General features: G+C 43.9%; 1 protein-coding gene across 1 annotated transcript; it reads right to left on the bottom strand.

Annotated features, from left to right (window-relative positions):
* Positions 1-744: 744 nt before the first annotated feature.
* rab32a (RAB32a, member RAS oncogene family) lies at positions 745-15,079 on the bottom strand. The gene is made up of 3 exons (XM_068724652.1): positions 14,724-15,079; positions 4,592-4,869; positions 745-2,072 (listed from the first exon to the last, which is right to left on the bottom strand). The coding sequence occupies exons 1-3, from the start codon at positions 14,935-14,937 to the stop codon at positions 1,923-1,925; spliced, it is 642 nt and encodes a 213-aa protein (XP_068580753.1). The 5' UTR covers positions 14,938-15,079; the 3' UTR covers positions 745-1,922.
* Between the last annotated feature and the right edge of the window lie 408 nt (positions 15,080-15,487).

Below are 15,487 nucleotides of genomic sequence, written 5' to 3'. Positions count from 1 at the left end.
TTTCACACATACAACTTCATCTATTGTACTCTTCTTCCAGGGAAACGTATCACTAGTATCAAACATTATGTAACTCAAATAGAACTGTGCCAGTGCTCGCTCTGCACACTATACAGTCTTATTATGGCCATTAATCTGTGCTTTTTATTAGAATGACGAATAATAAGGCACGCTTTCATATATAAATTGATGTTACCACTCGATCCTTCTTCAAATGCAGTCAGAGTGAGGTCTACTGTCACTCTGTAGTGGCCTGCAGTTCACATGTGGCATGGAAATACCAAAGCAGCGCCATCTTAGATCCCAGTCCCAAGAACCTGCAAACATGATTGCTTTGTGCAGCATGCTGATAACTTAAGACATGTGTTCATAGGAGTCTAATCCGAGCTCAGTTGGCTTGATCCGAGAAGTCTACTATGTGCTGGTAAAAGCAAGTATTGTTATAATCTGAAACATTTTCTTGGGACATAAAATCCACACAGGGAAACAAAATGTTTCTGTTGTATTTGAGCCAAATACTGTGCTCTAAGTACCTGATTTATTAATTCACAAAGTCTGTAGCTCAGAAGGTTACGATTGAATTAATCGTAAAGCTTGTTGAGCAACACAAACATTGCCCCAGTGTTTTATTATATATACAATTTACACATATAGATATATATATGAGAGAGAGAGAGAGAGAGAGAGAGAGAGAGAGACACATGAATTGCATTAATAATTAATATATTTCAACAGACAGCAAAATTCTGCTAAAATGTTTATTCTATTTTGGTCTTGTATATTCAATGTGTTTTTACATGTTAACTTAATCTCAACTCAATGTTTAAAAAAAAAAAAATCCTTCATATTTAATTTGAACACTGAAGACTAATGTACAAGAGAGTAGTCCGCTGTCTGATTCCGTTGTTATATGTAATGCACGACCGAACACATGAAGAACAAACAAAAACAAAAACTGACAAACCGTGAATCAGACCAACATATTCATGCCGGTGTCTCATTGAGTATCATTATTAGAGTTCTTTTTATGAAAAACTGTATTGTCCGTCTGTGTCTTTGTAAGTGTTTGAGTGAATAACAAAAAAGTGTTCCCCTCTAATTAACAGAACATAAACTGTTATTATGATTATTATGGCACATAGCGTCAGAGAAAATATGGCACAAAGAAAACAATTCATGACAGCAATATGAGAAACGATAACACTCTCATAACGCATAACTGCAAGGCCCACATGTTTTACGCAGTAGTCTAAAGAACATCTGGAAACACAAACGTGTGCGGGCCGTAAAAGAACGACTGTCATTAATCTCCATCTATGTGAACTGAAGACATACTTCCACACTGAACAACGAAGCATCTCGTTTCACAGATAAATGCAGAACGACAAGGACGCTGAGAGAGAACAGACCAAAGTGACAGACATGAAGAGGCCACGCGTTGTTTTCTAGCTTGTTGTTTCGCCAATTTCTGTTTAGTTTGCAGCCCTGGTCAGTGGTGGAGTCCAGGGCTTCAGAGGCCGCCAGGTTAACAGGAGGAGCAGCGGCGGGGTTCAAGTGTGGTGGGCTGGGTGGGGTTTATAGATGATGGTGGAATACAGAATCTGGGAAATGTGAGAAAAAACACAATCATAAAGATGCTGAGGTTCAGAGGTGTGGGACAAAGACGGAACCGGCTTTATGGAGGCGGTGACATCATCGGTGACAACGTCGAGATAAAATCGGTCGGGGAGGACTACAACGAAACACTTGGGTGTGCAGGTCGACCGGGCATCAGTGCAGAGAGGACAAGATTCTGGAGCTTTGAGGACCCAAGAATTCATATTCCTCCGAGACGCTGCAGTATAGGAATGAGAGCCACAGCCTTGGACCCCCCCTCCCCCCCTCCAAAGGGAGGAGCATTGCTAATTTGAATGGATCGAGTGTCAACAGCAGCCTGACTTGCTCTCAGCAGCCACAGTCTCCTGGTCCAGTTTGATCCGGTCTCCATTGCTCTCCTCGTACGGCAACCCTTTGTCGTTAGCCAAGATGCTCTCTACCAGGAAACGTGCCGCCTCGTCCACGTTGATGTTGTCCTAGGGAAAAAAAAGGGTCAGAACAGTCCGTCAGTGTGGAGATGAGACTTATTTTAACAACCGAAAGAGCAGCGACTGAGATGAGACACTACAGGACAACCACAAACAAGTTTAGTGACTGTTCAGACACTAGTCCATTTCCCTGCTTCAGTAGAGGAATCACAGCCTTTAAGCATCTTTTCAGAATTGAAATATATTTAAGAAATTGCTTGTAGAAAAGGAACAATTTCAAATTAAAAAGCAACACAAATCTAATTGCTTTTTAATAAAAACTAAATATTTAAAATCTGGTATATTATTTGTCCAAATGTACGGTCCCGATCTGTAAATTGATTGGCGGTGCATGTGAATACAATAACATGATTATGAGAAGCGTCCGCATCACTTTTAAACTGTTATGATTTTTCCAATGAGTAGCACCAATCAGAACCCGATGAACGTCCCACTAAGAGAGCCCGAGTCATTGATGACGTCATAGCGAAGGACCGATTAGGACCACAGAAAATGAACAGCACCTCAAGGGTTAAAAAAAAAAAAAAAACACGACAAAGCCACACACTCCTTACGGCTGTGATGAAAACAATGCATATCACGATCGTTATGAACTATTCTTCTGTACGTCGCTTCAAACTGAAAGAAAGATTGGTGCTCGCTGATCACACTTTGTTGAGTGTAGAGTTTATCGCCACGGTGACAGGCACTCACAACAACAACACTTCATTGCACTCACAGAAAGGAGACGGCCAGAAAGGCTTTGCACACATCACAAACACACACACACACACACACACACACACACACACACACACACACACACACATACTCACTTCACATGACACAACACGTGACATCGCTGCAGGGCCTCAGCATATTTGGAATTAGTTAACCGAGTTAACTCCTGCTGCCAAAACCCATCACAGCATTCCTCAACATGGAAGTACAAAAGATTTCATTCGGTATGAAATGCAGAAGTACGTATGTCTGTGTGTCTTTTGGCTCATTGACGAGGATGAATTCGAAAAAACAAAAACGCAAAATGTGACGGCAAAGGAGGCGAGGGAAAGGTGTGAGGAAGCTTCTCTCAGGAGTCTCACAGTTAAGAGTTTGAACATTTGACCTCTCTGTGACTCCAGCACTCGTCGGACACGACGGCGTCTCACAAAGGAAGTGATTTATGGCGGAGCAGGCGGCGGCACACGCAGACCGCTGGCAGCATCGCTTGTGCTGTCGCACAGTTACCTGCTGATGACCTTTCATTTGTTGCATTGAGAGAATGCACTTCATCAGACACGCCTCAACACAGACTAACAGCTGGGGGAACTAAGTCAGGAGATTCACTAAGGACTGTGTACTCTTTGGTACTTCTACACACATTTCAAAAGGGAACTATTGTACCGTTCATTCAATTACATTTGTTTCACAGTTATTGTTACTACTAATAATACTACTACTAGTTACTTATTTTTCAGATGTAGATTTTTTTTAGACAAAATATATGATTCATTTACAAAATGTGACATAATTTGAACCATTAAACTACCCATCAACAGTATATTGAATGAATAAAACCCATAATTGGTGAACCCCTCATCTTCGTAAAAACACACTTCATTCAAACTCAAGAACAAGCGATGGATCATGAGTCATGATATACAATCTATATTAGTCACTGAGCTGTGTGCTGAGTACCGGCGACACATCGCCCAAAACAAAAGCACATTTTAATAACAGTTTTGTACTTTTTCCCTCTGGTAAAAAACATGTTCATGCAGGACTTTTACTTGCGGAGAAGAAGGTTCATAGTGTGGTATTACTACTACTACTACTACTACTACTTTAGTACATGAATACTTCATCCTTCACTAAACAGTGATGTTTTTTAGTCCTTGTACGATTATCTGAACATCTGTCCAAGAGAGAGGCAGTCAAGATGAACTCACTTCACTAAATTCTACTCAAAAAGCACAATGTCACCATGTGAACTGAGAAACACCAACACTGTGACATCATGACCAGCGTTTAGGAGGAACACTGCTGAACATTATCCTTCACAGCCCCACTGTAACCTGTAACCTGTAACCTGTAACGAGTTCTAGTCTCAATGCGATCCTTCTAACAGCTATCTACAAACTGCCATTCTTAACACCGTAAGAATGAGTTTAACAAAAAAACAATTACTTCATGTCACTATTTCACAATTGCCACAGAGTAACCAGTGTGATGACAGCATTCAGAGAGGAGGCAGTGGAGGATTTCCTGTCATGAGAAGAAGAACGAGTCATGCAGTGAAAACGGAAAAATGTATTGCATTAAAGTAGCTCCTCTCATTTCTCAAACGATCACATCGGATTTGCCGCAAACTCAAGTCACGTTGAGTGAAATAAGATTTGAAGACATTGCTATTCATGTTTGGACTCGATAAGCTCTAAAAAGGAGAAATTAATGCAAGATATTTCAGCCAGCATTTATGAGCTCTAACTCTGTAAAACTGAAAACCGTCTACCGCATCGATGGCTTACCTTCGCTGAGGTTTCGAACCAGCCCAGGAAGCCGGTCTCTTTGCAGAAGTTGTCCATGAGGGCCGTGTTGTTGGAGCTCTCTTTCTTCTGGTCACATTTATTGGCGAGCAGCACCGAGGGGATGGGGTTGCCATTGGCCAGCTTCACCTTGCTGTCGAGATCGTGCTTCCATTTAGACACCGCCTCAAACGTGGAGCCCCTTGTCACGTCGAACACCACGAAGGCCCCCACAGCCTCCTTGTAGTACACCCGCGTCATGTTCCCAAATCGTTCCTGACCTGAGTGGATAGGAGGAGAAGTTAGTGGAATTCTTGCATTTTTAGAGTCGTCATACATCAGACATGTGAACCCAGAAGATCTCATTAGTTTAACTGCCTTGAACCCCATTCTACCTCCCCACCGATCACTCTCTGATCTAGAGGACCACTGCAGTTCATCTTTTGCACTCGATACTCTAGCCGATAACACAACGTCAGCTCGTGGTTTAAGGTCGGCACCTGGAGCGACTCTGCACTTAGACTGGATTGGCTGTCCATAAAAATATTTTAATCATATGCGCAATTAATAAAATGTTCTTTCAATAGCTAAAATCTGCATTATGCCAATACGGTACCTAGAAATCTCTTTTACAGGGTGGAAAGGTTACTCAAAATCAATAAGAACCTTTCTAGTGAACAATGCTCTGCTTACATCATACAGACCTATTCACCATCAGCTAGTCCCATGGAACCGTCCCTTCTTCTGTCCAATGTGACTTCAGTCTTTCAACTGTACATTATTGAAGTTATTACTAAGTCCAACGTCTCCAGGTGTCTCCTGGATCCAATCCCCACAACCCTAATTAAAGCCTTCTATCATGTCCCCGATCATTTCTTCCTCCATCTTTGGATGGATCTCTCTCCGAGAGAGCTCAACAATTTTCCTCCTCCAAGTGTGGCCAAAACAAAATCCGACCTACTTTTCCTAATTTGCCTAAAAAAGGGCCTAATCTGCCCAGAGAATGGCAGAAGTAATCTGCCATAATAATTAGCCCTTTCTCCGTAGTCATTCTCTGAGACGATGCTTCACAAAAGGCAAAGAGAGGGGAACCACCAGCAGGATATGTGGTGCCACTATCGATCCAAGAAGGTCTCTTCTGGACCACATCTGCTTCATACATCTCTCAAATCTACTGATTGGATTTACATCCTAACTACTTAAAGATCAAGATTTCTTTTAGATGCCATCACATCACGGGGAAACGACTACAGACACTAGGATTTAATAAATATAGTCATAAATTCAAATTTCCATGGTCATTTCCATACTTTATTTCGCTGAAGCTCTCGAACTCCACCTCCTCCTCCGGGCAGGAGCAGAGATGAGCCTCAGTCCCCCGCTGGGAGCCAACACCGACACCATGCTGCTGGAGGCCCAGACCGTATAGCTGGGCCCGCTGGAGGGAAGGGAGGCATTGGAGAACCGGATCCAGGACTGTGCGGGGCTGACCGTCAAGTGACATGAGAGGTTTTCTAAAAAGGGACCCTGGTGCTCGGGGTCCAAAGGGACCCTTAGAGCTCTGTGTGGTAGCTTCACACTTTAAATGAAACCTTTAAGAGGAAACGGGCTCTTGAGGTGAGAAAAAAAACATTCCAGGAGCAGCGCTCTGACGAACCTCCTCCTCTGCACACATCACTTCACCTCTGCATAAGTGTGCACTGAGGTGTGCAGCACAAAACCTCGTTGGGGGAAGTGAATCTATAATCAGCGGTTCAACTGACAAAAGGTGCACGTCTGGTAACACTTGGCTGATGTCACACTTTCAAGCATATATCTGATTAAAAACATCCTCTGGTTTCTTCCACAGATCGCTTCATTTAAATCTGGAATAATAAGAAGGGCCTTTCCCCTTTTTTTCCCCATTCCATCATTAAACTTCCCTTTTTTGTTGCTTGGTATGATAATCAACAACAGTGACTTTCTCAAACTTTCATCAATCTGACAACGTTTGGCTTGTAGCGTTCCTCAGAGGAAAGACACACCCCAAATATAAACCATAGTCTGGATTTTTCTTACATCAACAAGTTCCATGAAAAGACCAAAACCAACCATGTTAATTCCAAGCCTCCCCAGCCTTTGTCCATTTGTCCCGTCTTCTCTTCCTGTTTAAAAGGATGGACCACAAATATCTGCTTTCAATTTCAACGAAGACTAAACCATTTCCTTAAACGGTCGCGGATGAAGTTCAAAGTAATACAGAAACACGTTGCATCGATGTGATTTAAATAGCAGATCATGCTTCGGCTGTACCGACAACACTTGTTATTGGGATTCATTCATTGTTGGTTTTGGTCTTTTCATGGGATTTGTTGACAAGAAGAAATGTCTTACCAGACTCCCGTTATAACCACTGTGGTGCACAGATAATCTGGTTGCTCAAAATAAAACCAAAACAGGTTAGTTAGGAACTGGCGGTGGGTTGACGCCCACCGAAAGAAGAAGTGAGAACGAGGACGCACGGACTGTGACTTCGATCACAATCTGTGACCGAGAGAGTCTGGGTCTGACAGAAGGCCGCTTCATGCTGACGGTAAAACACGACATCTGCTATGTTTCAGACAGAACTCTGTCTCCACATACAACAAGAAAGCAGTTTCACATTCAAAGCTGGAGGGTCATGGTTGGCTTTACTCTTTTTTTGATGACGAGTGGTTTTTCTTCACACAAACACGCGAGAGACTTCTTGCGAAAGCTTCCAAATATGGTTCCTGTTTTTTGAGTTATATTGCACAAGATTAAGATTATATAAGTCTAACTAAAAATATTGGTCTCTTTTAGTTTTCGGATCTGAATAGCAGCATCCAAAAACATGTATAACTCAGATTTAGTTGTCTGAACGTGTGACGTCAGATTACAAACAGGTGATTTGGTTGTACGACATGTCGTGCACCTGCTCATTTAACTTAAATTCAGATTCCGTCTCTGCAATAATATCAGGTTTCCAATGACTCCTGGTACTATTTTACAGATTTAGCACATATTTCTGCTCCAAGGCTCCAATAGAAGAAAGCCTCCAGGGCAAACGTAATGGTATTAGACAATCTGCAACCACTAGAGCCGAGTTAAGAGTTAGAAAAAAGAACCAAGAAGAAGAGTGAGGAACAGCGAGCGCAGCTTCTCTCCGCACACTTTCACTCCACTGTGGGTTCTTACCCGACCGCGTAAGGATCTGGGATGGCGTGGCGCAGTGCGGGTGTGAGCGAGGGAGTGAATCCACTGCGGGGCCTACAGGCCTGACGGTAATTGCTCATAATTGAGAGTCTAATTTTAGCTGCTATAACCCCAGGTGAATTCACCAGAGACACGACACAGTGGGATAAAGAGCCGGTAGACTGGAAAAAAAAAAAAAAAAAGAAGGCTTTAATTCCCAGGCCCTGTAGAACTCATCCATCCAGCAGAGCAGAGGCAAAGGCAGAAAGAATATAGAAAGAAAGAAACGGCTGAATCATTTTCAAGGCTTCTTTTTCTTCCATTGCAAGGTGTGACTCAGCCCCAGCGTAGCGTTCAGCCAGAATGGAGAGACTGAATATTCACCTGAGGTAAAGAATACAGTGTGCGACGTTTAATTCAGCTAAACTAAATCGTGTGAACAGAGCGACAAGGACAGGTGAGCAGATTTCATGACGTTCATGAACGACTTTTGTGCTCTGATGAAAACACGGAGCGACGATGGGACAATAGCTGAAATAGCTCTTTTTTTTTTGTCACCTTGGACGAGGAACTATTACAAATGAAGTGCAGACTTGCAAGGTTGGCCGGCAAACACTGACTTGCCTTAAGAAGCTCGTCATGTACACACACACACACACACACACACACACACACACACACACACACACACACACACACACACATCTTCTGTCTCTTTTTCTTTTATTAAAAGTTAATTAAGAGCACCATCACTCGTTTAAACTGGAGGACTAAACTTGAAACGCCCTTGTGTCATCGTCACTTGATTTCCTGACATGTCCGGTTCTTATAGCCGGGTCGATGTGTGGCGACTTCATCCCACCTTCAACCTCACTCCTCCTGGGGGAGAAGCGGCCGGGCGGGGAAAGGGAACGGGGTGAATATAGCAATCAATAGCACCGATGTGATGGCGCACACACACACACACACACACACACACACACACACACGCCTGACTGCTGCACGGTGTAATGAGTTATTTGGAGTATTGATACGGTGCTCCACGCAGAAGTGGCTAATATTAAATGACAGCAAATCCCATGACGCCTGACCTTTGAAGCGTCATAAGGAAGTCCTGATGATCATTCAGCTGCATTTACTACGATTCCAATCGCATAGAAAGACAGAAAACAGCACGGCTTCATCCCGTCCTCCAATGCTTCACTATCGCTCCAGTCAGTCTATGGCACTCAGCCCTTAACCCTTATTAATATGAATTCTTACTGAAGATAGCAATCTGCAAAAACAGGTTAAGAATATATATTTTTTTTAAATAAGGCACAATCATTTTCTAAAACAGCTGATCACTGCAGTTTTTAGCAATCAATACTGAAACACGAGTAATAAATACATTCTGTTAGGGACTATTTTCAGACGCAGATTTGGACCGCTGCTAATTATTTACACCTGCATCACCGTAACTATGGAAATACAGTGTTACATGTTCATCACAATCTGACGAACAGGTCACTCAGTGGACTGGTGTGTCTCATGAACGTGTTTTTAGATATAAGGAATATAAGGAATATAAGGAATACGCTCTATCAGGCTTTTGATATACAGAAGACGTTCGAAGGATCAGTTCATTGTCGGCTTTGATTATTGTTGGGAATTTGTTGACAATAAGAAAAATATAGACTACTAATATCTATTAATCAAATAATCCATTTAATGTCAGAAAACAGTGACACTTTTACTAATATTAGTATTTTTGACAGGGACAGTTCACAGCTTCTTAGCTGTACCAGAGAGAGCTATAAGTCATAATCCACGTATTCTTATAGCAGCAAACAGAGAATAACATCTCTGTTCAGAAAACATCTTTCTATACAAATAAAAACTATGAGAGAGTTATGTACATATAGAACAACAACAACAAAGATTGTACTGCCTGTAGAATATGATGTGTGGGCCGGGACACCTCACAGCTCTCACATTTCACCTTTAACAGAAAATGTAATTTATATAAAAATGCAATTAATTGTGCAGGTCTATTATGTGCGATAAAGCAAAAACATCGAATCCTCCCATTCAAGCAGCTGGAACCAGCAACAAGGAAGTTCAATGAAGCAATCATCTACAATTAAATAAAAGGAGGAAAATAATTGTAGAATAATTATAATGACTGTCATATGCTGCTAACCCAATCAGCAGAAAACACAGGGATGGAAGGGTCCGCGTGAACAATAGACGACTGACTCTCTGAAAGCCACAGAGGAGCATGAGACTGCAGAGAGAACAAAGACGTGTGCTGTTGCCTCAAACTAAAGGGAAGTATACGTCTGAATCTGTCCTCAAAGAAACGCCGTTAACTGGTGTGGAATTCCAAAGGCTTTAAAAAACATGGACACTTCAATCTAACCACACCAATGACCTCAAGTACTGCGAGGTATCGACCCGCAGCTACAGAGCTGCATGATGAAAAAGAATGTGTTCAGTTGCAGCCACTGTATCGTCTCCGTTTGTGTGGGAGAAACAGAAATAAAAGTCTCATCATTATCCACGGCCGTGGCAACCCCAGCTTCCTCTCCGGTCGTACATTTCGCTATCCTGTGGGTGGGTTACCATAGAAACTGTCCAAGCCAGACACGGGCAGGCAGCGGCGACGGCAGCGGTCTGCGTCTGTTGTTAGGAGGCAACCGGCTGTGAAACTACCCCCCCCCCCCCCTCCCAACAACTGAAATAAAAAGACAACACAGGCTCCAGTCATTGAGGTAGTCTTCAGCACGAGCTGCGGAGGACCGACTGAACAACACATGACCGGCACGGTCAAATTCCAGCGAGCAGCATGTGAGAACTTACTTCAGCTTACGGCGGCCTTCAGCACTGAACACAGTCTGAATTATTCCACTTTAAAAAAGGAGGTAGGACATGACCTTTGTTTCCCCTTCAACCGAAAAGGGTTAGTGGGGGCTGATCGGCGTAAAGCTTTGGCACAAGGTTGCAGCAGCTCAAAACACTAAACGCAGTGGAAACCGCTTCCATGTCTCAGAAAGCATGGGACAGAGTCATTCCTGTACAAATGCTGTTTAAATAATGTGCTTATAGTGATAGCAAGTAGTCCCAATGTCAGTCAATAACGCAGTGAAGCTCTCCATTGCTCTACTGTAGATTCATGCAATAAACACACGTTAGAATATTAGATGGTAATCTCTCTGCATAAGCAATAAAAGACAAGAATTTGCTTTTGTTCTGTCCGCTTACAGTGATCGATGTGACCCACACAGACGAGGTCTCACTGTCTTCGTCGTGTAATTATTACACAGGATCCATTTAAACTATCCGCCGATGGTCTTCCCCCCCCCTCCCCACTTCCTGAACAGCTGTGACATGGCTGTTATGGATTCATAAGGTCGTCTAGTTTCATATGAGCCCAGTATCTTCATCAGCTTCAACACTGAGACTGCTGCAGCCCCTCAAATACGCTAATGTTGGCCGGGATCTCCGGCGATCCTGCTAGTCTCGGAACGTTAAAACAAAATCACGTCGACTTGGTCACAGGTTTTGTGTTGGCCTTGGTGTGAACAGGATTTTTTTCAGAAGCCTTAAAAAAGGGTAAATGCATCCAGTATTTCACACAAAAGGCCAACGTTAGATAAAAGAAATGAAACGGAAGGTGTTGAATCGTGGAGAACGGCAGCGTTTGAGTGAGAGAGAAAAACAGGGTGTTCTGAATGTTGGTCAGTGGTGAAGTGGATTTCTCTGCGATGGAAACCAACGTCACACATCCTGTTACTGAGCGACCTCCTGCTCCTCCAGGAGCGCCGGGTGCTACAAGGTGCGGGCTTCTTTTTTACACTACGCCATGGTGGTAATCATCCTGTCCAGAGGCACAGACCAATCCAGGAGAGACTAGCAATTTTGGGTGAAAAAGGGGGGGGCGGCAGAGCTTCGAACTTCACACGGTGACTTCCATGGTGCGACCGTCTCGTAGAAGCCTCTGATTACCATCATTCCTCCCAGACTGTAATCATTAGTACGCTTGGTAAAAGTCAACGCAACTCAGAAGTTGCTCTTAGCGTTGCCGAGAGGATGATTCCTCCTCCTTTTCTGCACGATTACGTGGCTTAATGGCGGCTCTTAATGACTCTGCAATTATACCTCCAGCTTTTGCTCTTTCACGCCCACGTTTCCTCGCTTATTTTATCCGAGATGCATCCTCAGGCCAGACCTTGGTGTAGGTGTGAAAAATACGGTTTAGTATCCGTGTCATCTAACCTCAAACTTTCTTTCTGGTGACAAGTGTGTGTGTCCATGTTCTGTTAATCTAAAACGAGCAAGTGTGTTCCCTTTGTCTCTTATTATATCAGTCTATCCAAGTGTGAGTGTGTGTGTGTGTGTGTGTGTGTGTGTGTGTGTGTGTGTGTGTGTCTCAGTGTTTTATTTACCCTCGCAGATCGTCTGATCGAGTGCCGTCCGGCTGTGACGGGCAGACGGCCTTCCCTGGCACTCGGTCACAGATGCCCCGGCACACTGAGCTTGTGTTGCCAGCGGGGGGGGAATACAGCCCACACCGCCAATCAGTCTGTACCGACCCCCCCCCCCCCCCCCCCCCACACACACACACACACACACACACACACACACACACACACACACACACACACACACACACACACACACACACACCAAACTGTCCAGCCCCTTTCCGTCACCGCTGTAAGCGATGTAATAAATATAAAGACGCAGCAGAACTCTGACCATCTGTCCTGATCCGTCTCAGCAGACGAGGTCCGTTTGATTGAGGGAGAGGATGGATCTGCGCAACCATGGTGACGTTCAAAACCTTATCTAACATAGCTAAAAGGCGGGACTGATCGTGTTTGTCTTTCAACAGGATACAAAAATAAAGAAAGGTTATGTTGACATTTTTGAATCAGAGCTCAGATACAGTATGTACACAACGGATGTGACCCACAGCAGCTACCATACAATACTCAGGCAATAAAACATGTTCCGCTAAGGAGGAGGAAAGAAGCTATAACTGACACTTCAACTCTGGAAGCCCATGACTGGGAGTCCGGTACAGTAAGGGATTACTTGGGCCAATCAACCCAGTGAGGCTGTGGTGTACGTCTACTGTAAGAGAGAAGGGCACACGAGTCCAATCTTAATGGCAGCAGACAGAATCATGAATAGTCATTTCATCATCCCACTGCAGACAAACATCTACATGTTACCAGGGTTACCATGTACGCAACTGAACTGCATCACAGTAAGGTTTTAGAGCAGCCAGCTGAAAGGATTAGTTGATAGCCAGAGCATTTTGATTATCAATTATGTTTTATTTTGTTGGTCTGATAACAAACTGACTATTTGGGGTTTTGGACTCTGGGTCTGACAACACAAGCTAATTAAATATGTCGACTACAGTTTTGGGATGACCCCGTTTCACTACTTTCTGACATGTAATAGACCTGACAATTAATAAATAAATCAAGAACATAATCTGCAGATTAATCAATAATGACTAATTCTTCACACACAAACAATCCTTCATCCCCACGCCTCTCTTCTGAGACAATGATGAACTGCTGCTACCGTTCCTCTGCACATGTGAGATCATGATCGTTTAGTCTGGAAATATTTGCATTCATAAACTGTCATGATTCGCCACCAAGAGCATCCTCACACACACACACACACACACACACACACACACACACACACACACACACATATATATAAGAGCCCTGAAGCCATGTGATCTCATTCCACCCAACATAAAAATATCCACTGTAAATCGGCCTTATGAGTTACAGTTTATATGACCAGGCAATTTCACAAGCCCTAATGTGAGATGTATTTTTGGCTCTGAAGATAATCCAGATCCAACATATGAGAGAGAAAGAGAGAGAAAGAGAAAGAGAGAGAGAGAGAGAGAGAGACAGACAGACAGACAGACAGACAGACAGACAGACAGACATAGAGAGAGAGAGAGAGAGAGAGAGAGAGAGAGAGAGAGAGAGAGAGAGAGAGAGAGACAGACAGACAGACAGACAGACAGACAGACAGACATAGAGAGAGAGAGAGAGAGAGAGAGAGAGAGAGAGAGACAGACAGACAGACAGACAGACACAGACAGACAGACAGACAGAGAGACAGAGACAGACAGAGACACTAATGGGACATCACAGACACCCTTTACCCACCAGCCCACATTCCTACTGACTCGACATTTAAAAGTCAGTCATTGTGTTTGCTGGTTTGTCTGCCTCTCACTTCCTCTCAAGCATGCTCCTCTGTTTGCAGTGTGATATTTTCTCTTTGTGCCTTGAGAGATGAACAAACAGTGAGAGTCGGAGTAGAAACGCCTGCGTGTGAGAAACTTTGATTGGTCCTGCTCTGACGCGTACTCAGGCTGCAGGCTGCCAAGTGAAGGAGCTCCGGTGGAAGAATGTCCCGAACAATGCACAGGGTCACATGGGACCATGACGTTTAAAGAACATCACAGCGACTTATTAACGTGAAACAAACACAAGGGCCAGTTAAGTCACTTAGTGCAGCTATAAACACATTTTAATCCCAAGAGAAAAAGTATTACAAGAATATGATCGTGGGGAGTTTCACGGAGAGGGGGGGCGGCGCTCAGTCGGTAATAACAACCTGACCTACATTCCACTGACAATTATGAGCTGCCGTGATCACGAAGTGGAAAAGACACCGAGTAGACGTGACCGACCGGTCCGTTCTGCAGGAAATCCCCACCGTGCTTCTTTGCGCTCGTGGGGAACGCCACATGTTGCATAATGTTCATTTAAACATTTTAGTTAGCGTAGCTCTGATTCAATGCATTTGTCTCATTTGGGAAAGAACTCTTGGGCGAGCAACCTGTGAAAAAAAATGAAACTTCCCACGCGAGAAGTTGAGCATGCCATCCAGTGACGGCGGAGCGCGTCCTTACCTGCGATGTCCCACAGCTGCAGCCTGACCAGCGTCTTGCTGTCCCAGTTGATGACTTTGAGCGCAAAGTCGACTCCGATCGTCGCCCTGTAGTGCTGCGAGAAGAGCTGGTGCACGTAGCGTTTGATGATGCTCGTTTTCCCGACGCCTAACTCCCCGATGACCAGCACTTTGAACAAGTACTCCTTACACTCGAACACCGAGCCCCCAGCCATTGCTGACACCGACACCGACGCTGTTTCTCTAAACTCTGACAACTTCTGCTTCCCTCGCGCATGCGTTTGCTTCCTGTGAGGAGCTGCTGTGGGACTGGGGCTGGCCAGAGGGCTGAGGGCCAGATGCAACAGAAACGATTCCCTTATTCCGCTCCTCCTTCTCCTGCTGCAGCTCGGCAAAACCACCTGATGAGTCACAGGACCCGGAAATGTGAGAAACTTCAGACTCGAGCTTCCCTGCGCTGCTGCGGTTACAGTAAACGTCTTCATGTTTGCAGGAAGCACCCAAACTAACTCCGTGTGTGTGTGTGTGTGTGTGTGTGTGTGTGTGTGTGATTTATTTTTTTATTTTCCCACAAAGAAATAAGTATCCATTATCGGCTAGATTCAGGAGTGTGGGATAAAAGACATGTTAAAGATATTTCTCTATATGAGTATTTATTTCTCTGATGAGAGAAAAAGTCCAATTAACTAGTTTGAAAAAAAAAAAAATCTCTTAAATATGTGTTATGTGCTGGAGGGTTCAAGTTCCCACCACAAACGTGTAAAT

This window comes from Cebidichthys violaceus, unplaced genomic scaffold (assembly GCF_023349555.1).
Source record: "Cebidichthys violaceus isolate CVI_PGR_0920_01 unplaced genomic scaffold, fCebVio1.0.p SCAF_31, whole genome shotgun sequence".
Classification (NCBI taxonomy): Eukaryota; Metazoa; Chordata; class Actinopteri; order Perciformes; family Stichaeidae; genus Cebidichthys; species Cebidichthys violaceus.
The sequence above is the reverse complement of the archived record's forward strand: the minus strand, read 5'-3'. Positions and strand labels throughout refer to the sequence as shown.